Consider the following 24,595-nt stretch of genomic DNA (forward strand, 5'->3'; position numbering starts at 1 on the left):
GAGAATTATAGGATTTTGGCCAAATGACGATGAAGGAGTTGCAACGTATTTCCAAGTCAGGATGTTGTATGACTTGGAGGTGAACTTGTAGATGGTATCCCCATGTGCTGGTTGCCCCTGTTCTTCTAAGTGACAGGGATTTGAAAGGTGCTCTTGAAGAGGCCTTGGTGAGTTCCTGCAGTGCATCTTGCAGATGGTACACACTAGTGCTACTTGGCACCACTGATGGAGAGGGTGAATAGTCAAGATAGAGTGCCATTCAAGTGGGCTGCTTTGCCTGGATGGTGTCAAGTTTCTTGAGCATTGTTGGAGCTATACTCATCCAGTGTAGCTCGTGTAAAGTATTTCATCATACTCTTGATTTGTTTCTTGTAGATCATAGAAACACTACAGTGCAGAAAGAGGCCATTTGGCCCATCGAGTCTGCACCGACTACAATCCCACCCAGGTCCCACCCCCATATCCCTACATATTTACCCGCTAATCCCTCTAACCTACACATCTCAGGACTCTAAGGGGCAATTTTTTTTTTAGTATGGCCAATCAACCTAACCCGCACATCATGGAGAGGCTTTGGAGAATGAGTAGGTGAGTCACTTGCCAGAAAATTCAGGTTCTTCTCATGCTTTGCTGTTTCAGTATTAAAAATACTGAATATTATAAATATCAAACATGCCTACCGCTCTATCGCCGCCAAACTTTGGCAAATCAGACCACAAGGCTGTGCTCCTGCTCCTGGCTTACAAGCAAAGACTGAAGCGGAAGAATCCATCAAAGAAAGTCGTGCAGTGTTGGTCTGAGGAATCGGATGATCTCCTGACGGACTGCTTGAGTCAGTGGACTGGTCAGTACTTAAAAACTCTGCGACCAGCCTGAACGAGTACGCCACAACAGTAACTGACTTCATTAGTAAGTGTGTAGAAGACTGTGTGCCAAAGAAGCAAATCCGTGTGTTCCCCAACTGGAAACCATGGATAAACAGGGATATCCACTGCTTGCTGAAGTCCAAGTCTGAGGCGTTCAAGTCAGGTGACCCTGACCTATACTAGAAAGCCAGATACGATCTAAGGACACCCATCAAAGATGCCAAAAGACAATACCGGACCAAGCTAGAGTTCCAGGCTAGCCACACAGACCCCCGCCGACTATGGCAAAGTCTGCAAGACAGAACAGGCTACAAGGTGAAGACATGCAAAATCTCTGGCTCCAACGCACCCCTCCCTGATGAGCTCAATGCATTCTCTGCCCGTTTTGAGCAAGAGTCAGCGAGAGCATACCCTCCACCCTGGAAGCCCTGGATGAACCTGTGTCTGGGGTCACCATTGCAGATGTCAGAGCAGCCTTCTCGAAGGTCAACCCATGGAAAGCGACTGGCCCGGATGGGGTGCCCGGACGAGCACTCAGAGCCTGCACAGATAAGCTGGCGGGGGTATTCGCAGACATCTTCAACCTCTCTTTACAAAATGTGAGGTCCCTACCAGCTTCAAGAAGACGACCATCATCCCGGTACCTAAGAAAAACCAAGCAACGTGCCTCAACGATTATTGTCTGCTGGCTCTGACATCCATAATTATGAAGTGCTTCGAAAGGCTAGTCACGGCACAAATCAATTCCAGCCTCCCGGACTACCTGGATCTGCTACAATTTGCCTACTGCCATATTAGGTCCACAGCAGACACCACCTCTCTGGCCCTTCACTCAACCCTGGAACACCTAGGTAACAAAGAACCTATATCAGACTCCTATTTATTGACTACAGCTCAGCCTTCAACACCATTATTCCCATGAAACTCATCTCCAAACTCCATGCCTGGGCCTCGGCTCCTCCCTCTGTGACTGGATCCTGAATTTCCTAACTCACAGACCACAATCAGTAAGGATAGGCAACAACACCTCCTCCACGATCATCCTCAACACCGGTACCCCACAAGGCTGTGTTCTCAGCTCCCTACTATACTCCTTATACACCTATGACTGTGTGGCCAAATTCCCCTCCAATTCGATTTTCAAGTTTGCTGACGACACCACCGTAGTGGGTCGGATCTCAATCAATGACGAGACAGAGTACAGGAATGAGATAGAGAATCTGGTGAACTGGTGCGGCAACAATAATCTCTCCCTCAATGACAACAAAACGTAGGAGATTGACATCAACTTCAGGAAGCGTAGAGAAGAACATGCCCCTGTCTACATCAACGGGGATGAAGTAGAAAGGGTCGAGAGCTTCAAGTTCTTAGGTGTCCAGATCACCAACAACCTGTCCTGGTCCCCCCATGCCGACGCTATAGTTAAGCCCACCAAGCCTCTACTTTCTCAGAAAACTAAGGAAATTTGGCATGTCAGCTACGACTCTCACCAACTTTCACAGATGCACCATAGAAAGCATTCTTTCTGGTTGTATCACAGCTCGGTATGGCTCCTGCTCTGCCCAAGATCGCAAGAAACTACAAAAGGTCATGAATATAGCCTAATCCATCACGCAAACTAGCTTCCTATCCGTTGACTCTGTCTACACTTCTCACTGCCTCGGCAAAGCAGCCAGCATAATTAATGACCACACGCACCCGGGACATTCTCTCTTCCACCTTCTTCCGTCGGGAAAAAGATACAAAAGTCTGAGGTCACGTACCAACCGACTCAAGAACAGCTTCTTCCCTGCTGCTGTCAGACTTTTGAATGGACCTACCTTGCATTAAGTTGACCTTTCTCTACACCCTAGCTGTGACTGTAACACTGCATTCTGCATTCTCTTGTTTCCTTCTCTATGAACGGTATGCTTTGTCTGTATAGCATGCAAGAAACAATCCTTTCCACTTTTTGCTAATAGATGTGACAATAATAAATCAAATCAAAATCAAAGTATTTTTGTGGCTGGTCCAGTTAAATTTCTGGTCAATACAGACACCAAGAAATTGATACTGGGTGATTTTTTTGATGTTATCGCAGCCACGCCTCATTCAATGCATTTGTTCAGTTTGGTGTATATGTTTTGCTGTACGATTTGAGAGTTTTCATAGAATCCCTACAGTGCAAAAAGAGGTCATTCGGCCCATCGGATCTGCACCGACCATAATCCCACCCAAGCCCTATTCCCGTAACCCCACATATTTACCCTGCTAATCTTCTGACAGGAGGGTAAATTTATCATGGTCAATCAACCTGACTCGCACATCTTTGGACTGGGGGAGGAAACCGGAGCACCCGGAGGAAACCCACACAGACACGGGAAGAACGTGCAAATTCCACATAGACAGTCACCTGAGGCCAGAATTGAAACTGGGTGCCTGGCGCAGTGAGAAAGCGGTGCTAACCACTGTGCCACCTTTTTGCTGTATGTTAATAATATTCATCACAGAATGAAGTCTTTTTTCTCAAAAGCAATTTCATGTGGAAAAAAATATGTTCAGTCAAAAGGTGAGAAGGCAATTAGATGTACTGAAGTGGATACTATCTGCTTTATTCATTCTGAGGATAAAGTTCCATCTAATCTGCCTTAACGAAAATATTCATGTTTGTAAAATTAGTGTAACTTCTGATGCGGGGTGGTGTTAAGACCATGGGACCAATTTTCCTTATTTAAAACACAACTGTGACTTCTCCAACCTATTTTAAATTCCTGATTTTCCATAGTAGTGAGTTTGTTGTGTTTGCAGCAATTTGGAGGAGGAAAAGTTAGAGTCATAGAGGTTTACAGCATGGAAACAGGCCCTTCGGCCCAACTTGTCCATGCCACCCTTTTTTAAAAAAATACCTAAGCTAATCCCAATTGCCTGCATTTGGCCCATATCCCTCTTATACCCATCGTACCCATGTAACTATCTAAATGCTTTTTAAAAGATAAAATTGTACCCGCCTCTACTACTACCTCTGGCAGCTTGTTCCAGACACTCACCACCCTCTGTGTGAAAAAATTGCCCCTCTGGACACTTTTGTATCTCTCCCCTCTCACCTTAAACCTATGCCCCCTAGTTTTAGACTCACCTACCTTTGGGAAAAGATATTGACTTTCTAGTGATCCATGCCCCTCATTATTTTATAGACCTCTATAAGGTCATCCCTCAGCCTCCTATGCTCCAGAGAAAAAAGTCCCAGTCTATTCAGCCTCTCCTTATAACTCAATCCATCAAGTCCCGGTAGCATCCTAGTAAATCTTTTCTGCACTCTTTCTAGTTTAATAATATCCTTTCTATAATAGAATTGCACACAGTATTCCAAGTGTGGCCTTACCAATGTCTTGTACAACTTCAACTTCAACAAGACGTCCCAACTCCTGCATTCAATGTTCTGACCGATGAAACCAAGCATGCCGAATGCCTTCTTCACCACTCTGTCCACCTGTGACTCCACTTTCAAGGAGCTCTTTGTTCTGTAATTCTCCCCAACACCCTACCATTAACTGAGTAAGTCCTGCCCTGGTTCAATCTACCAAAATGCATCACCTCGCATTTGTCTAAATTAAACTGCATCTGCCATTCGTCAGCCCACCGGCCCAATTGGAGATAACCTTCCTCACTGTCCACCATGCCACCAATCTTGGTGTCATCTGCAAACTTACTAACCATGCCCCCTATATTCTCATCCAAATCATTAATATAAATGACAAATAACAGTGGGCCCAGCACTGATCCCTGAGGCACAGGCCTCCAGTTTGAAAAACAACTCTCTACAACCACTCTCTGGCTTCTGTCAAGAAGCCAATTTTGTATCCATTTAGATACCTCACCCTGGATCCCGTGAGATTTAACTTTATGCAACAACCTACCATGCGGTACCTTGTCAAAGGCCTTGCTAAAGTCCATGTAGACAACATCAACTGCACTGCTCTCATCTACCTTCTTGGTTGCTCCTTCAAAAAACTCAATTAAATTTGTGAGACATGATTTTCCACTCACAAAGCAATGCTGACTGTCCCTAACCAGTCCTTGCATCTCTAAATGCCTGTAGATCCTGTCTCTCAAAATACCTTCCAACAATTTACCCACCACAGATGTGAGGCTAACTGGCCTGTAGTTCCTAGGCTTTTTCCTGCAGCCCTTTTTAAACAAAGGCACAACATTTGCCACTTTCCAATCTTCAAACATCTCACCCGTGACTATTGATGATTCAAATATCTCGGCTAGGGGACCCGCAATTTCCTCCCTAGCCTCCCACAACGTCCTGGTATATACCTCATCAGGTCCCGCAGATTTATCTACCTTGATGCGCTTTAAGACTTCCAGCACCTCCTTCTCTGTAATATGTACACTCCTCAAGACATCAATATTTAATTCCCCAAGTTCCCTAACATCTATGCTTTTCTCAACAGTAAATACTGATGAGAAATATTCATTTAGGATCTCACCCATCTCTTGTGGATCCGCACATAGATTACCTTGTTGATGCTTAAGAGGCCCTACTCTCTCCCATGTTACTCTTTTGGCCTTTATGCATGCGTAGAAGCTCTTTGGATTCTCCTTTGCCTTATCTGCCAAAACAATTTCGTGTCCCCTTTTTGCCCTCCTGATTTCTCTCTTAACTGTACTCCTACACCCTCTATACTCTTCAAGAGATTCACTTGATCCCAGCTGCCTATGCACGTCATGTGCCTCTTTCTTCTTCTTGACCAGGGCCTCAATATCCCTAGTCATCCAGGGTTCCCGACTTCTGCCAGCCTTGCCCTTCACTTTAAGAGGAACGTGTTTACCCTGAACCCCGATTAACACACTTTTGAAGTATGCCACTTATCAGACGTCCCTTTTCCTTCCCACAGACTCCCCCAATTAACTTCTGAAAGTTCCTGCCTGATACCATCAAAATTGGCCTTGCCCTAATTTAGAATATTAACTTTTGGGCCAGACCTATCATTCTCCATAGCTATCTTAAAACTAATAGAATTATGGTCACTGGTCCCAAAGTGATCCCTCACTAACACTTCTATCACCTGCCCTTCCTTATTTCCCAAGAGGAGGTCAGGTTTTGCCCCCTTTCTAGTCGGGCCATCCACATACTGAATGAGAAATTCCTCCTGAATACATTCAACAAATTTCTCTTCATCCAACCCTTTAATACTATGGCTGTCCCAGTCAATGTTGGGAAAATTAAAATCTCCGACTATTACCACCCTATTTTTCTTGGAGCTATCTGTAATCTCCTTACATATTTGCTCCTCAATTTCCCGCTGACTATTTGGGGGCCTATAGTACAACCCTATCAAAGTGATTTCCTCCTTCTTATTTCTCAGTTCTACCCATATAGACTCAGTGGCTGAACCCTCGGATATATCCCCTCTCAGTATGGCCGTGATGCTTTTCCTAATCAAAAGTGCAACTCCCCCTCCTCTCTTACCTCCTGTTATATCTTTCCAATCGCATCTGGACCCTGGAACATTAAGCTGCCAGTCCTGTCCCTCCCTTAGCCATGTTTCAGTAATTGCTATAATATCCCAGTCCCACATACCCATCAATGCCCTGAGTTCATCTGCCTTGCCCGTCAGGCCTCTTGGGTGGCACGGTAGCACAGTGGTTAGCACTGCTGCTTCACAGCTCCAGGGACCTGGGTTCGATTCTCGGCTTGGGTCACTGTCTGTGTGGAGTTTGCACATTCTCCTCGTGTCTGCGTGGGTTTCCTCCGGGTGCTCTGGTTTCCTCCCACAGTCCAAAGATGTGCGGGTTAGGTTGATTGGCCAGGTTAAAAATTGCCCCTTAGTGTCCTGAGATGCGTAGGTTAGAGGGATTAGTGAGTAGATGTGTGGGGATATGGGGGTAGGGCATGGGTGGGATTGAGGTCGGTGCGGACTTGATGGGCCGAACGGCCTCTTTCTGTACTGTAGGGTTTCTATGATTCTTGCATTTAAATAAATGCAGTTTAATCTGGACTTCCTTTGCTCTCTGTCTTGCTTCTGTCTGATCTGTCTGGTACTAGGATTACTGACACTGCCTTTACTAATTAATGTGCTCTCTTTAACTTCCATGCTGTCCTCAAACTTCTCCTCTGTCTCCCTACTGCTTTGGATCCCACCCCGCTACCAAACTAGTTTAAACTCTCCCGAGTAGCTCTAGCAAATCTCCCTGCCAGGATGTTAGTCCCCCTCCAGTTCAAATCTCTCTTGAACAGATCAGCCCTTCCCCAGAAAAGATCCCAATGATCCAAAAATCTCAATCCCTGCCCCCTCCACCAGCAATCAAGCCAGGCATTCATCTGCCTAATCCTCCTATTCCTACTCTCACTTGCACGTGGTACCGGTAGTAGTCCCGAAATTACTACCTTTGAGGTCCTGCAAAGAAAAGATAATCCTCCAAATGGGGGGGGGGGGTTGGATGGTAATAAGACAGTCATACCTTTTGTACTAGAACATTTTATTTCTTGAAAATTCAGTCTGAAAGTGGCTAATGATCACGTTATTTTTGTTTTCTAAAACCTTTGCAAATACAATAGGCAGAAAATTGCATTTCCCTCATGCTCCTGTCTTTAATCAAGCAACACCTATTTTTTCTACGTCAGTTCACCTGCGAAACCGAATCCGTGAGCTGGAGCCTTTGAAAAGCTTGCTGGTTACAACGTCAGAGACCTGTGAACGAAGGATTAATGCCCTACGAAAAGAGGAAAGGTTCGAGATAGAATCGCTGAAGAATGAAAAAATACAACTTCTGGACAAAATTGATTATTTGCTGAGGATGCAAGATTCCCTAGAGACCCAGGTCATTTCATTACTTTGAGACTGAATATATTTTCTATGAATATTCAGTGTGTTGAATGTTATGAAAACTAAAAAAGAATGATTGCGATTAAGGTGTTTGGGCCTCCAATATACTTCCAAATGTGGGTGGTTTGTCAGGCAACAATCAAGTGTTTATTATGTTGCAGTCAGTTTTACCTTTTGCTGCTGTTTGGTTTGTTTTTCAATTTATAATAAATTGAAGCATCTTACTTATTTTCAAATAAAACGTCATTCGTTATGTTTGAACAATCTGAATGATACCCAGTACTGCTATCGGAGTCTAACCAGTAAGTTTTAAAAACCTATTAGACACATTTTTTTTGACATAAATGTCTTTGCTCCCTTCCTCTCCAATATAGTGGCTCTTTTCAGGGGAGTGGTTCCATGGATGGGCAGATGTTATCACCAAATTAATCATTGTTAAAGTTGTTCACCCATAAATAATGAAATTTTGGAAAGAAATTTAAGAAACAATTCAAACTTATCTGTGGATGACTAACACGTTTTTGGTGACACCTTTAGTGCAGAGAATCGAGTTTGCTGCTGAATCAAAGAGGCATGATATACAAATTAAACTGTGCATTTTTCAAAGTACAATAAAGCCTACATTTCATTCAAATTATCCACAATAGGAAAGTTCTTAAACTTAAATAGTTGCTAGGGTATATAAAGTTTTTTTTCCAGCTAATGCACTACTTTTGTATTGTAGCCATATAATGTTGGGTAATATGGAAACTGTTTTTCAAATAGAATGCCCACTGACACAAATGAGGTGTGTAACCAAATAACTTTTTAAACATTTCTTTGGTTGAGGAATGGATTTTGGCCAGGACACCAGGAGAACAATTCTTCCTTGAATATTGCTATGGAATCTTTTATGTTAACTTGAAAAGGCAGAGGATGCTTGGCTTAACTTTCATCTGAAATCTACATGCTCCCTATGTAGGATGCCCAAAACAATGGCATTTTTCCACACCTTTCTACTCTCACTTGTATACATAGCTAAATATTTTAACTCCAGATTTTGCACTCAAAGCCAAGCCTTTGTCATTGATCCTGTGATCTCACTCTCTTCCCATAGTATTCAATCTCCTCTTGCTCTAATGTATTTTCTTCAGGCTAATTTCAAATAGCCTTGGAATGTTTTACTATTTTAAAGGCACTATATAAATGTGAGTTGTTGATTTGTTACCAATGAAGAGAGCCCTACTTTGACATGGATTTTGACTTCAATAGAGATGCTCAGGATGGCAGGGTATGGGAACCTATGTAAGGAGTCAGAGGAAGGGGAATCAAGGACAAGAACAAAATACAGAAAGGGGAATAGAAAAGGGATAGACAGAGAAATCATGGGCCAAAATCAAACAGGGCCACAGTAAAAAATGGTGGGAACAGGACAAAAATGCTAAAAAGAAAGGCTTTAAGGCTTTGTGCCTTAATGTACATAGCATTTGCAATAAAGTGGATGAATTAATTGCACAAATAGATGTAAGCGGGTATGATGTAGTTGGGATTATGGAGGCATGGCTGCAGGGTGACCAGGGATGGGAATTGAACATCCAGGGGTATTCAGTATTTAGGAAAGACGGACAAAAAGAAAAGGCAGTGGAGTTGTATTGCTGATTAAAGAGGAAATTAATGCAATAGTGAGGAAGAATATTAGCTCCAACGATGTAGAATCTGTTTAGGTAGAGCTGAGAAACACTAAGGGGCAAAAATGTTAGTGGGGGTTGTAGATAGGCCCCCAAACCATAGTGTTGATGTTGGGAATGGCATTTAGCAGAAAATTAGAGATGCAAGCGATAAAGGAACATCTGTAATTATGGGTGACTTTAATCTGTCTATAGACTGGGCAAATCAAATTAGTCACAATACCATAGAGGAAGAATTCTTGGAGTGTATACGGGATGGTTTTCTGGACCAATACATTGAGGAACCAACAAGAGAACAGGCCAACCTATACTGGGTATTGTCTAATGAGAAAGGAATAATTGGCAATCTAGTTGTGTGAGATTCCTTGGGGGATGAGTGACCTTAATATGATAGAATTTTTCATCAAGATGGAGAGTGATGTAGTTGATTCTGAGATGAGCATCCTAGCTTAATAAAGGAGACTACCATGGTATGATGTACGAGTTTGCTATGATGGATTAGGAAACATTGCTTAAAGAGATGACGGTGGATAGGCAATTGCAAACATTCAAAGAGCACATGGGTGAACTGCAACAATTATTTATTCCTGTCGAGCACAAAGGTAAAATGGGAAAGGTGGCCAAGATGTGGAGATGCCGGCGTTGGACTGGGGTAAGCACAGTAAGAAGTCTCACAACACCGGGTTGGACTTGTTGGACCTTAACCTGGTGTTGTGAGACTTCTTAAAGGTGGCCAAATCATGGCTTACAAGGGAAATTAGAAACAGTATTAGATCCAAGGAAGAAGCATACAAATTGGCTCGATAAAAGAACAGACCTGAGGACTTGGAGCAGGATTTATGAAAGGAAAATCATGCTTGACAAGTATACAAGAATTCTTTGAGGATGTAACTAGTAGACTTGATGAGGGGAGCCAGTGGATATGGTTTATTTGGACTTTCAGAAGGCTTTTGACAAAGTCCCACATAAGAGATTAACGTGTAAAATTAAAGCACATGGGATTGGGGAGTGTATTGAGATGGATAGAAAACTGGTTGGTAGACAGGAAACAAAGAGTAGGAATAAACGGGTCATTTTTCAAATGTACAGTTCTGTGTATAGTTCTGGTCACCCTATTATAGGAAGGATATTATTAAACTAGAAAGAGTACAGAAAAGGTTTACCACGATGCTACCGGGACTTGATGGTTTGAGTTATAAGGAGAGGCTGGATAGATTGGGAGTTTTTTCCCTGTAGCGTAGGAGGCTTAGGGGTGATCTGATAGAGGTCTGTAAAATAATGGGGCATAGATAAGGTAGATAGTCAATATCTTTTCCCAAAGGTAAGAGAGTCTAAAATTAGAGGACATAGGTTTAAGCTGAGAGGGGAGAGATATGAAAGGGTCCAGAGGGACAGTTTTTTCACAGAGGGTGGTGAGCATCTGGAACGAACTGCCAGAAGTAGTAGTAGAGGCGGTTTCAATTTTGTCTTCTAAAAAACATTTAGACAGTTACATGGGTAAGATTGGTATAGAGGGATATGGGCCAAACACGGGCAATTGGAACTAGTTTAATGGTAAAAACTGGGTGGCATGGATAAGTTGGGCCGAAGGGCCTGTTTCCATGCTGTAAACCTCTGACTCTAAATGGCAGGTAGAGACCATAAGATGTAGGAGCCGATTAGTGGGTACTGCAGGGATCGATGCTAGGACCCCGCTATTTACAATATATCTTAATAATTTAGATGAGGGAACTAAATGTAATATCTCCAAATTTGCAGATTACACAAAGTTGGGTGGGAAGCTGAGCTGTGAGGAAGTTGCAGAGATGCTTTAGTGTAATTTGGACAAGTTGAGTGAGTGAGCAAATAATTGGCAGATGCAGTATAAAATGCATAAATGTGAGGTTCTCTACTTTGGTAGCAAAAACAGGAAGACAGATTATTATCTGAATGGCTATAAAGTAAGAGAGGGGAATGTGCTATGAGACCTGGGTGTCCTTGTACCAGTCACTGAAGGTAAGCATGCAGGTTTAGCAATAAAGAAGGCAAATTATATGTTGGTCTTCATAGCAAGAAGATTTGAGTACAGGAGCAGCAATGTCTTACTGCAATTATACAGGGCCTTGGTGAGGCCACACTTGGAATATTGTGTACAGTTCTGGTCTCCTTATTTGGGGAAAGATGTTCTTGCTCCAGAGGGAGTGCAGAAAAGGTTTACCAGATTGATTCCTGGGATGGCGGGACTGACTTATGAGGAGAGATTGAGTCTGTTAGGACTATATTCACTGGAGTTCAGAGGAATAAGGGGGGGGGGGGAAATCTCATAGAAACCTATAAAATTTTAACAGGACTAGACAGAGTAGATGCAAGAAGGATGTTTCCGATGGTGGGGTTGTCCAGAACCAGGGGTCATAGTCTAAGGATTTGGGGTAAAACCTTTAGGACTGAGATGAGGAGGAATTTCTTCACCCAGAAAGTGGTAAACCTGTGGAATTTGATACCACAGAAAGCAGTTGAGGCCAAAACATTATATGTTTTCAAGAAGGAGTTACATATAGCTCTTGGGGTAAAGGGGATTAAAGGATATGGGGGGAAGGCCGGATCAGGCTGTTAGTTTGAGGGATCAGCCATGATTATAATGAATGGTGGAGCAGGCTTGTAGGGCCAAATGGCCTATTCCTGCTCCTATTTTTTTATGTTTCTATGAGTTTATAATGTAGGTCCAGTCAGCATTTCTACAATTCTGCCCTTATACTGTACACAGTGTTCCTTAATATAACTTAAACAAATATAGCTGAGATTTAGATTGCAAAATTTTTTGAAGTAAAGTCGAAAAAACCGAACTCTGCATCTAACAATACTGTGATCTGCTCTACTTAATGCTGACACCAAATCAGAAGTGTCCCAATTTCCATCACCAACATCCCTCATCTAGATAAGGCCAGAAATCACACAAAACTAAATCTCTTCAAAATTAAAAGGCGTGCAGAAATTCCATAGTCCTGATTTTGTGTTTTTTTTAATTGCTTTGTCAGGTCAGTAAACTTAAGGAAGAACTGGCAGCTGAATATGAACGATATCGAGAACAACATGATGCACGTAAACTTCTGATTTCAGATATGAATAATCTCCGATATCAGCAAGAACAGTCAAAAGATTCTCATACACATGAAGGTGAAAGATGATATTCAGGATTGTAAACCTCAATAACTAGTAACTATCCTTCTTGTGTATGAAATGGGGTCATTTTGGAGTCAATGTGGCTTCAAGGTAACAGATATTGGAAATTTGGAGTCAAGTCAACGCTTTGTGGCAGCTTTGATAATCTGATACTCCCCAAGCACTGGTAATTTTTGGTTAGTCACCCTGGCTTGTAATTGGAACCTAGAGGGGTAGATCTAAATCTAGGATATCTCTTACCCAGCTCCATAGTAGACTGTTGACTAAATCCTTACTGGGTATTGTGGTTCCAGGTGGACAAGGAACAAAAAACATAATTTTCTGGTGTGGTAGTTTTAGCTGGTTAAATGCATAACTACCCAAAAGCTTGGTCTGTTAATTGGAACCAGGACAGTAAATGTATCCAAATAGGGACAGAAGGAGGGTGGTGAGAGTGTACAGAGTGATGGACAAAACAATCCCCTACTGGCAAGTGTGGATTTTATGGTAGCTTGAATGGAATACTTGAACAATAATTTAACCAACATGATACCTTTGGTTGTGAAGAATGGTTACGAAAATACATTAATTTTACAGGTTATTGATTAACTCACTTTTATAATGTGTTTCTTGCTTTGTGTTACATATCCACTCTACTGACCCACTGTAAACTTTAAAACAATGTGTAGATGTTCCATCCACAGTGCAATTTAGAAAAAATAAGTGCATTGTAGTGTTAGATTTCATTGGATATTTAAACATTCATTTGAATAGAGCCAGTTTGACAGGACAGGACCAGAAATGAAAATCATGTTACTGATAATAGTCTGTTGTTAATATTAGCAAAGAACCACTTCTTGGCTATTTTAATTTAAGAATTAATCTGTTTCACATAAGATGGTTAACACCCCAGTTCAACTTGTGGGCAGAAAAACATGTAAATGTGGTCGGTCTACAAATTTCAGGTTACTACTGGACTAATTTTGTTTCACTGATTTGATTTTGTTTAGGTATGAAATATATCAACTTTGTGCATGGATTAGTAAGACCATCCCCTTTAAACAGATCGTATTTGTTTTCTTTTTGAAAGCTGAAGTAGTTGAGGACACAGTAAAGCTGAAACTGGCACTGAAGGTGGCTCGTGAGGACCTCAAAGCATTGCAAGTGGAACTAAATGCAATGAAGGCAGAATACGGGGATGTGATTCCCAGAAGGGATTTTGAGGCTTTGGATAAAAATTATAATGAGCTTACTGAAAAGGTATGTTTGTGTTTATGTTTGCCATATTTAAAGTGTAACCTGCAAATATTCACTGTGGTGCTCTCTTACCCCGTATTTGCTTAAGTGTCATAAAATCTTTGCACCATATGAATAATGTACTTCATTATATCAGATCCTGATTTGATTTTTAATTTCCAGTTGTTTTATTTTTACTGACGACTTTTGTTCACTAGGAACTGGACCAATTTATGAGGACCGACAAAATGGTGTTGAAAACCAAATTGCAGCAATTTTGGATTTAATTAGATATCATTGAATTTTCTTAAGTCAAACTTCTTCAGTGGTTGGATTTTACACTCCGCCACTGGCAGGTTTTAAAATCAGTAAGAAGTTTAACAACACCAGGTTAAAGTCCAACAGGTTTATTTGATAGCAAATGCTACTAGCTTTAGCTAAAGCTAGTGGCATTTGCTACCAAATAAACCTGTTGGACTTTAACCTGGTGTTGTTAAACTTCTTACTGTGTTTACCCCAGTCCAACGCCGGCATCTCCACATCAGGTTTTAAAATGGCAGCACTTGTGAAATGTAGCGGGAGCTTCCCGCTGCCCACCAACCAAATCCTGACCTGAATGAACTTTTACAGAGGGGGCGGCAGCACTGCAGACATCAGGTGGCTTACCCACCCTTGGGTCCTGTTGAGATCCTTAAGGTAGCCAATTAAGGGGCTCATCCCATCATTATTTTACCCCACAACAGGGTAGGCTCACCCCACGTGACAAAGTTTTAGCTGTGCAGACTGGTGTCAGGCAAGTTGGGGGTACCTCCTGTGCCCATCAGAGGTCCCAACTCTCAAGATCACGCACACCTCAAATCCTTTGCCAGAGCCAGTCTGCCTGACCCCAGCAAAATCCACTCCTCTCCCTCCCCAACCCTACACCTACTTTGGCATCTAGCTTCAGCAATGATCTCCATTTGGGACTTCCTGTGATCTGGTTGGCTGACAGCTCTCTGAGGCAGGATGTGTCCCTGAGGGGCACAGATCCTGCCTCCTACCTATTAATGGCCAATTTATCGTTAAATGGCAGCAAGACAACCTTTCTTCCCCTTGGTGAACTCCCCACCGACGTTTTAGGTGTGGCCATGGGGACCATGCCACCTGTTGCGAGGTTCTCTGGAAGCTAGGTATCACCAAAGATTTCAGCCAATACAAAGACTCTCAAAAGCCAGTATCCCGGTTAAAGACATATCTTTATTTAACCAAAGAGCAATGGGCGAATGAGCATAGGATAGTCCAATACCTCTCTAGAAGCAAAGGCCTTGAAATATTCCAATACCACTCTGAGGTTACAATGCTTTGGACAGATCAATTATACATTTCTCAAGGTTACTTTTTCTAGCCCACTGTTCATTATGAACCAGTCGTTTTCAGTACAAATCAATCATTGTCAATACCTGTCATATACTTTAGCTAATTGCATTTTACCCTCTGACATCATGGGATTTCAGTGGTCCATGGAATCCAGATGCTTCCTCCCCTTATTGCTGATTCTTCATCCTCTATTGCCTGGCAACCCCTGGCACTTAGCTACAAAGGTCAAAGTTAATGTTTCCACCAACTCTTGCTTATGTCAATGGCCGAACCAGACAGATGCACATTCTTGCATCTGATAAGACCTGTCTTATCTGGACAGTGTGAACACCAGTTAGATAGAATAATTATGCACTGTAAAGTCTCACTATCACTGGTTGTTATATATGAACACTTAGTTTGATGGCACTTTTATTGGCAAGAAATGTTATTGCTCCCCACAGCTGTGACTAATTTGTCACTGAATTGCCTCCAACAGGAATGTACTTACCCCGACCTTCGCAGGAAGGCCCCTGTACGTTGATGTCAGCGGGGGAGGGCCCTCAGCACACCGCTACTATGAAAATCAAGGCACTCAAATCACTCATAAAGGGGCTCTGAGAAGCTTACTGCTAGTAACTATCTCTGATAAGAACTTGCACATTCTGTGGTTTCATTGTTCCAAAGAATGTGGTTCTGTCCGCTAAGGCTTCATCCCAGCAGCCTGCCTTTGGCTAAAGTGTACAGTTACTTTTAAGAATACAGCTAATACATTTTAAAATACCAAAATACATGTTTAAATCAGAAATATTTGTTCAAATCTCATACTTAGTTAGATCTATTATAATGAGGCCCCTGTTGCCACCTGCTCAATAGTGGAGCAGTGCATAGGGCTCCTCAAAATGCAGTTGAAGTGCCTGGACCACTCTGGCTGGGCCCTCCAATATAACCCCACTGATATCGTCCCGCATTGTGGTGGTGTGCTGTGCCCCACAAAACCTAGCGCAGCAAAGGGGAGACCTCCTGGACAAGGAGGAGGTGAAGGCCGACCAGGTGGGCGTCACTGGGGAGGAGGCCACCCAGGAGGAGGACGATGACAATGACGACCAACACCACCCAGGCGCTGGAGGGCTGACGGCAGCAAGGATCAGGCATGCGAGGGAGGCCCTGATCAACATGTGATTTGGCAACTAGGAGCCTGTGTTGCTGCACGTGGGTTTCAACCACATCCTCCCTCCCTTCTGCACCCCTGCAATCTCCTGCAACATTGTAACACCAGAGTGGTAGGCCTGGCTACACTGTGCTAGTGAGTTTGTATGGCAGCCAGGAGGGTGATGGCGAGTTGCTATGCGCCATTGTGATGATGCCCTTGTGCAAACTAATTTGACTCCTACTTGAACTCCGCATACACGTTGGCACCTGGGCCCATATCTGAATGGGGTAAGAGAGCACTAAACGCCGATACAGGGTCTCAGGGTGGGGGGATGTGGGAGGGGGATGTCTCCCTGCTTCTGGGAATGCCATGGCAGATGTTGTAAGTCACTGCCACTGCATGCCACCTGTTGTAGCCAGTGAATGATTTGAGTGCCTTGATTTTCACAGTAGCGGTGTGCTGAGGGCCCTCCCCCGCTGACATCAATGTACAGGGGCCTTCCTGCGAAGGTCAGGGTAAGTACATTCCTGTTGGAGGCAATTCAGTGACAAATTAGTCACAGCTGTGCCAATAAAAGTGCCATCAAACTAAGTGATCATATATAACAACCAGTGATAGTGAGACTTTACAGTGCATAATTATTCTATCTAACTGGTATAGGCCTTCACCCATGCCATCTTAGTGCCGCTACAAATTCTTTAACTTTACGCGGCCTACCACTGCATCTCGGTGTCTCCCCAGGATGTACATTGGAGGTGGCCAGCTGCCTACCACACAGATGCCCTGTGATGCCCTTGGCAATCGTGCCTGGACCTTGAGGGCCCTGACCGGCTTCCAGCTATCATGGATGTATCCATGCCATCCTGTTCATCCCGCTACCCCGGAGATGCCCCAGTGTCAGGAGGGGGGGAGTCAGAAGGTGTTGCCACTGCCACAGATCTTGGGTGAAAGGCCCCAACATGGGCTCCAGCCCTTCCTCCTCCCTCAGGGTTCCTGTGGGCCCCTAGGTCACTCCATGGGATGGTGGTGCCCTGCCAGTCCTGGAGGACCACCTGCGTTCTTGCCATGGTGGGCGAGCCCTCAGCAAGTGCCCTCTGAGACTGGGCCACGCTCTGCAGCCCCTCAGCTATGATCCTCTGTGAGTGGTCACATTCTCAAAGGCTGCTGCTATAGCCCGCTGCATCTCGGTGCTGTTTCACTGGGTCTCCTGCAAGCTCTCGAGCCTCTCAGCTGAGGGCTGCAGGATCTCGAGAAGCCTGTTGAGGCCCTTAGCTGTGGCCCTCCGGGTCTCTGCCGTGGCCTGTTGTGACTTGACCATCGCTTGGACCCTGCCAGTCATGATGAGGATTTCCTGCCCCAGGCTTTCCACCGCGGATGCTACCCTTGCAGTGTTGGCCTGGAAAGCATGCAAGACCAGCAATAGCTGGTCACCTGAAAGCTCCCAACAGCCTTGCAGTCAGTTCAGTGATGCTGTCAGCCCCTCCTGCATTCCCTGGTTCTGTTGCTGCATTTCTGTGGGCGGCACGGTAGCACAGTGGTTAGCACTGCTGCTTCACAGCTCCAGGGACCTGGGTTCGATTCCCGGCTTAGGTCACTGTCTGTGCGGAGTTTGCACGTTCTCTGTGTCTGCGTGGGTTTCCTCCGGGTGCTCCGGTTTCCTCCCACAATCCAAAGATGTGCAGGTTAGGTTGATTGGCATGGAAAATTGCACCTTAGTGTCAGGGAAACTAGCAGGGTAGATATGTGGGGTTATGGGGATAGGATCTGGATGGGATTGTGGTCGGTGCAGACTCGATGGGTTGAATGGCCTCCTTCTGCACTGTAGTGATTCTATGATCTCCAGCAGCTGAGGGAGAATCAACTTCCTCCAAGGAGTTTCAGAGCTCCTGGAGGATGGGTGGGAGCAGCAGGGGGGTGCGGGGGGCAACACCAGATGGGCTCGGTGTGCCTGGGTCCCTTCCTGCAACACAGGACCACAAGGTTAAGTGCAAGGGAGGGAGAAGAATCTGGGCTGCATGCAACTTACTTGAGATATTGAGACATCTCTAATGAATGGAGGATTGGCAGGTGCTTACTTCTGTGCTCCAACCCGACATGACTGTCAATTATGGTGCGGATCCCCTCCTCTCCCTCAAGCTCCAGTGCCTGCTCCTCAAAGGGGGTGAGGACCTGGATCTCGGGCACACCACCCTCTGTCTTTGCCCTCTCCCGACAGCTATGGGCAGCAAGGGTGAGTGTTAACCTGACCTAGCATCTTTCCCTTAAGTGACCCCAGATCCCTCCACCCCCACCATCCTGCATGCTTCCAACTCCTGACTCCTTAGCAGCTCCCTCCAACACCCCCCCCCTCCCCACCAACACCAAGAGTGTCACAACCCTTGCCCTCTGAGGGCCACCCCCTGACACCCTCCAGGACTCCCGCCATCAGGTTTAACACTCCCCCTTGCTGGTTGTGGGCATTCTTCTCCTGTGGGGACAGAAGGAGTCATGTAAAATCTGATTAGGCCATTCAGTTTTTTCTGACATTCTTTCCCAGTCCTCCGGGCCAATGCCCTGGCACTCGCACATGATGCCATCGCCTTCCAGGCTGCATTGCCATCCCTTCCCCTGGGGCAGCATCCCGCTGGGCGAAGAGGATCTCCCGCCTAACCTCCACCACCTCCAGCAACCTTGCCAGATCTGCATCTGAGAAAGGGGGGCGCTGTCCTTCTTGAGGCCATTTTCCTGCACTGCCTGCCTGTCCATCTGTCTGTCTATCTGTCCATCCTTGGGACTTTTATGGAGCTCTCCCTTGTTAGAACAGTTCAGCTGCAGGCAATTTGGGGGAGGGAAATGTGCCTCTGTGATCATCGGGAGCAGGGGAGAGCGAGGGTCATGTCACTCAACAATTGGGACGATGAAGGGGCAATGTGCAAGGCGGTCCTGGGGAGGGGTGGTTGAGGTAAGGGGTTCGGCAATGTTGTGCGGGGGGTCCCCGATATCCGCAGAGGAAGGGGGAGGCTGTATCTGCCCCGGGTGGAAGGGGGGGGTGTGGTCTGTCAGAGGAGCTGCTGTCTTTAGCTTTATCTGCGCATGTGCAGTTTGTGGTTCTGATCTGAGCTGCAAGTTGTCTGGCGAGTTAAACCCCACCCACTGCCTCTAGTGACTAGAAACGTCAGAGCTGACGAAGGGTCATCCAGACTCAAAATGTTGGCTCCATTCTCTCTCCACAGATGCTGTCAGACCTGCTGAGATTTTCCAGCAATTCCTGTCTTTGTCTCTCTTCGCTCCCCTGTTGAGTTGCCACTGCTCCTGCTCCATTGCCCAGGCCTTGGGTTGAAAAAACTAAGCTCTGATCCAAAAAACAGACTTCTTTTTGACTAATTTCTATCCCTGGGCACACTGTTCAAGAATCAGCATATTTAACCCAAACTCAATGAGGCCAAGGTGCTTAAGACAGCAGCTATAACAGCAACACTCAGTTCAGCAGTGTCCCAAAACTACATCTCTTTTCTGTTATAGCTGCTGTCTTCAGAAAAATGTCAACATGGCTATTCAATGCTTAGACATTTCTGGAGAGAAAGGGCTTCTCTGTAAATGCCTTGCAACAGTTAACAAGGGTTAATTGGAAGACAGTTGCAGAGGAACTATGGGTAGATTTAAAAATAGAGGCTACAATGGCTGAGATTGTTTAAGTATTGGCTCAACATTTCAACTTCAAGGAGGAAAAAGGTGATCCTGATAGCTGTCTGGCTGAGTTATCTAGAATTCAACTGCAAAATACGCAACTGGAATTCGAAAAAGGAGTAAAACTTGGAGTTGAAAAGTCAAAAACTTGAATTTGGAAAAAGAAGAGGAAACAGAAAGAGAAATGCAAAAGCTTGAACTTGAATTCGAAAGAGAAACTGGAACAAGACAAATGAGAAGGAAATTTGAACTTGACAGACTTTGATAACATGAACAGCGGGTACAGGAATACTTGATGATGACTCAGATTTAACACCTGGTTTTGATTTTGCAAGGAGTATTCATTTACTGCTTAAATTCAGTGAGTAAGGAATTGAAACATATTTGTGTCATTTGAGAAAATTGCTACAAAGCTAAAATGCCGAAAAGAAAGTTGAATGATCTTCTGCAGAGTGTATTGGTGGGGAAACCTTTTGGATAAACAGTCAAGTGACTGTCAAAGGGTTGAAGCTGCTTTTCTCAATGTCTACAAATTAGTGCCAGAGACTTAGAGCAGAATTTTTTTTAAAAATAATGAAGAAACAAGGACAAACTTGTATGAAATTTGCAGAGAAAATGAGTTGATATTTGATCAAGTGTACTCAGGAATCCAGCAGAACACGACCTCAGAAGACAAGATTAAAATCCTGCAAGGTGAGCCGTCATTGAAGCTATCAGAGTTGGAGCGACTTTTGGAGAGAATTCCAAGGCAAGATCTTCAAAGGTAAAGGTTGAAAATACTTGTGAGAGAGATGGGGTTTCAGTGAGATTTGTTGACTCAAAGTATGAGTTACATCTGGGTGGGTTGTTGAGAAATCCACAATCAGTTTTGATCACATCTGTCATTTATTGTGTAGTGTGGTGTGTCCTACCACGATTTGCCTGTTGATTCACATGTACCTCATACTTACCTCAAATGTTACAGTATAAGATTCATATTATAAATTGTTTTATCTTTCTGACATTGTATAATAAAGTTTGTGTTAGTTTGTTCAAAACCCATGGAATCATGTAGCTTTATTATGTTACCAATTGTCTTGAATCTCAAATTTTGTTTACTTTAATCAAAACATTATTGGTCCCTAAACTGTTCTTACTAACAACTTAGGGGTCTGGTCAAGAGTCCATAGAATCTCTACAGTGCAGAAAGAGGCCATTTAGCCCATTGAGTCTGCACCAACACTCAGAATGACAAAGCTATCTCTCTTACGAGAAAAAAACTAGACAAAGCATTTGCTGAATGGAAGGATGAAAAACAAAAAAATTTAAAAGAATTTGTGAGCTGACGAGGAAGAAGTATCAAGATGTTTTTGTCTGATCATTAGCATAACCGTAACAAGGTTCTTAAAACAAGTAAATAATATTTTACTCTACAGAGGAACAAACTGTTTGCACAACAGGAGGCAGTGTTAAACTTGCCTTTTCTGGAGAAGAACACGAGAGAGTAAATCATGAAAACAAACCTGAAAGATAAAAGTGATCCAGAATTTAAACAGGATGAGGACAATCCAAATGGGCAGCTGGTTGATACTTTCTTCACAGATTTGGACTTTAAAAAATCTGGATTTGGAAGAGAATGAAGATCAGGAGCCAAAACCTGAACATAGTGGTTCAGAGATTTCGTTAAAAGTGGGTCCACACTGATGACAATGTTGTTCTTGACAAAGTTAACCAGACCAAACCAAGTATACAATTTTGATAGATATTTCTTTGATAGAGAACATAAATCTTTTGATAAAAAGCCATCAAGTGTAGAACCAATGGAGAAACCCAAACGTGGTGAAAGGTGCAATAGAATAGGTGCAGTAGATGTGAGTGTACGCTTGCTTGGACTCTATTGTACAACGTGAGAGAGAATGAATGAAACTAAGTATGCTGCTTAGCTCAAGGTGAAATTCTGATTTACATTATTACATTTGCATTGTTAACAAAAAAATTGCATGGTGTCAAGTGGCACTGTTGGAGATGACAAAAACTGAGAAAATAGAATGAACTGTCTATCGGTATTCTTGAATGCATGAAATGGTTATAAGCAATTGCATTTCTAAATCAAAAACTCCTGGTATGCTTTTTAAAAAACCCTTTTTGGCAGCAAGCTTTCAAATATCTAAGGATGTACGTATAGTTCACTACGCATTGGATGCATTTTCATCTCCTTGAATTCTGCAATTCCTCAAAAAGAGACATTCTTTACTGATTTCTGAATGTATATGCACAAAGAATTATGAAATGTTAGTCTTATCAACCCTGTATTTATTTATTCTTTTAGAATGAAAGTCTCCAAAAGCAGTATTTTCAGATGAAACAGGAGTACACCACCTTGTTAGAAGTTAACAAGCATATCACTCTTGAACGAGACAAGCTGAGTGCAGAAGTTGCAGTATTCAAAACTAAAATGGCAGGTAAATAGTAAACAATACCAACTCATCCCAACAGTTTGGACTGGATTCAAATTTAGGTTCCCGAAGTGAAAGAATATTGTTCTAACGTGCTGTTTCCACTTTGCCAATAATCCATCAAGAAATTTTAGTTGGGGCAAAATTCCAAACAGAATTGGGATGGAATGCAATTCATCCCCACTCCCACTGATGTCAATATAAATTTCTTAATTAAAATGTTTGGGATAAACCTCCGCTATCAAGAAACCTGCCACACCTTAAAAGGCAAACATTTGCAAAAGGAGATTTGTAGTAAACCAGAGCTCTGTTGCAGCACATACATACCATCCATTCAAGCAGTACTTTGGAGAAGCTGAAGCCTAGGCTTAAAACTTCACAGGCCAGGCACCTCCACGGGAGTCACTGTGATAAGAATCACTATACACACATACATACACACACACACATTTTATTTAAATTAAAATAGTTACATTGTAGTACACTGAAATATTTTTCATTGCAAGATTTGGAAAGCATGAATAGGAGCTGTGGTGATGTAATGCACTTAGGAGGCCTATAAATTATGGGGGGTGAAGATGCAGACAGAATTGCTCATACGTGGCAGTCAAAAGATGATTTCCATTTTAGATTGACGCAAATGTATCTTGCAGTTGACAATGGATTTGTTGTAAAGGTTGGTGTCTCACAAAGAGGCCTGGAGGTTTTTATGGTTAAACATAAATCATTTATTGTTAACCTATAACTATATACATATCGAAAGTACTGCCACACATGTGCTGTCTCCAAGTTTCCATATTCTCCTACACTAGTTTACTATCATCTAACTCTCTCCATCATACTGTGGGTGGTACTGTTCTCCAGTTCCACACCAACCTTTGCTCTGCTGAACACCTTTATACCACAATGGAATGCTGCTTATCCCTTAGGGGCACAGCACAACACCCCGCTTTTTTAAAAAAACACTTTAAAAAAGATCGCATTCTGTCAGGTTTGGAGGAATGGTTGTCCCTGTTACTTTGTCGGTTTGGCATCAAAATTGTAGTGCTCTGTGTTTCCGGTACTTGGTTGCCTCCATTTGATTCAATTTTTACACTTCTTTGAGTTGTGTTTCTCTTTATGGACAACATGTCAGCTTTGTTCAGACACTGGGTTTGTCCCATTCCTTCCGATGGGAATGTTCACTCTGTTTATTCCCAGAGTAAATTCAGATTTTCCTTCTCTGTGAGGTTCACCATGACAAATTCCTTGACATTTCAAAAATGGAACCTTCATTTCCACTTGTGCAGTTTCAGCCAAATATTCATTTACACTTTTATTTCCAATTCTTTTGCAAGCTTATGAGATTTTTTCATTCAGCTCAGCAACTAGTTCAGTTATCTTTGTTTCAGAGTTAGTGCCAAAATCCGAATGCACACTTAATTTCACCTGAGCATCCAGTCCCTTTCGGAGCTTTTCCTCCATAGTCACTGACTGCTCCTTAGATTTTTTAGTTCACTCACTAGATCATCAATCAGTTTCTTCAAATTTTTATTTTCTGCTTTTAACGTCTGCATTTGGTCTTCCATTCTGTGCATCTCATCTTTCATGGTCTACTTCAAGTGTTCCATTTCCTGCAAGTGACATTTCAGTGTTCTCCTCTACCCTTGATTTCTATTTTACTTCTGCTATCAGTGCATTGCTTTGTTGCTGCTGATAACTCCAATGCTTTGTTGAAGTAATATTCAACACATTTCCTTAGCTCCTCATGTTTTTCCATGGCTGCATATTGATTTTTTTAAGAGTCTTTAAGAGCTGCAACTTTTCTGAGTGCCTTTTCTGCTTGCTGTTGTGCTGGCTATACAGATGGCTAAATTTTCACAACTCTGGCTTTGATTTGTCTACTGTGGAATTGAGGGTCGATATTTCCTCCTGGTACCTTTGTGTTGTCTCTGAAATTTGTTTGTTCAGATTTTGAATACTTATTTCATTGACGATTTCATTTTATCGTGTGTTTTCAAAGGTTTATATTCAGCTTGAATCTTGCACTCCAAATCTCCCAGTTCAGCTTTAATACAAACATTTTCCTGTAGAGTAGCTTCATTGTCCTTTTGCACATTTTATTTCTTTTGGGTTACCTCAGATAGCTTTCCTTCATTCACAGCCATCTTCTTTGCATTGCACTGCCACCTATTGCTGCAGTTGGGTACTGTGTCAGCATTTTCAGAAAGTTCTATTTTAAGCTTTGTGGCTCATCTCAGATTCTTCCCCCGGATGTAAACTCTTCAGCTTGTGCAATTCATTA

General features: G+C 43.2%; 1 protein-coding gene across 1 annotated transcript in view; it reads left to right on the forward strand.

The window, feature by feature from the left end:
- Nucleotides 1–24,595, forward strand: part of tsnaxip1 (translin-associated factor X interacting protein 1) — a 74,966-nt gene that overhangs the window by 23,947 nt on the left and 26,424 nt on the right. Inside the window, exons 6-9 of the mRNA XM_078210962.1 lie at nt 7,480–7,676; nt 12,363–12,501; nt 13,577–13,746; nt 22,185–22,317. Coding sequence (XP_078067088.1) covers nt 7,480–7,676; nt 12,363–12,501; nt 13,577–13,746; nt 22,185–22,317 — 639 coding nt within the window. The remainder of the gene's footprint in view (nt 1–7,479; nt 7,677–12,362; nt 12,502–13,576; nt 13,747–22,184; nt 22,318–24,595) is intronic.

Source organism: Mustelus asterias, chromosome 4 (assembly GCF_964213995.1).
Source record: "Mustelus asterias chromosome 4, sMusAst1.hap1.1, whole genome shotgun sequence".
NCBI classification, from domain to species: Eukaryota; Metazoa; Chordata; class Chondrichthyes; order Carcharhiniformes; family Triakidae; genus Mustelus; species Mustelus asterias.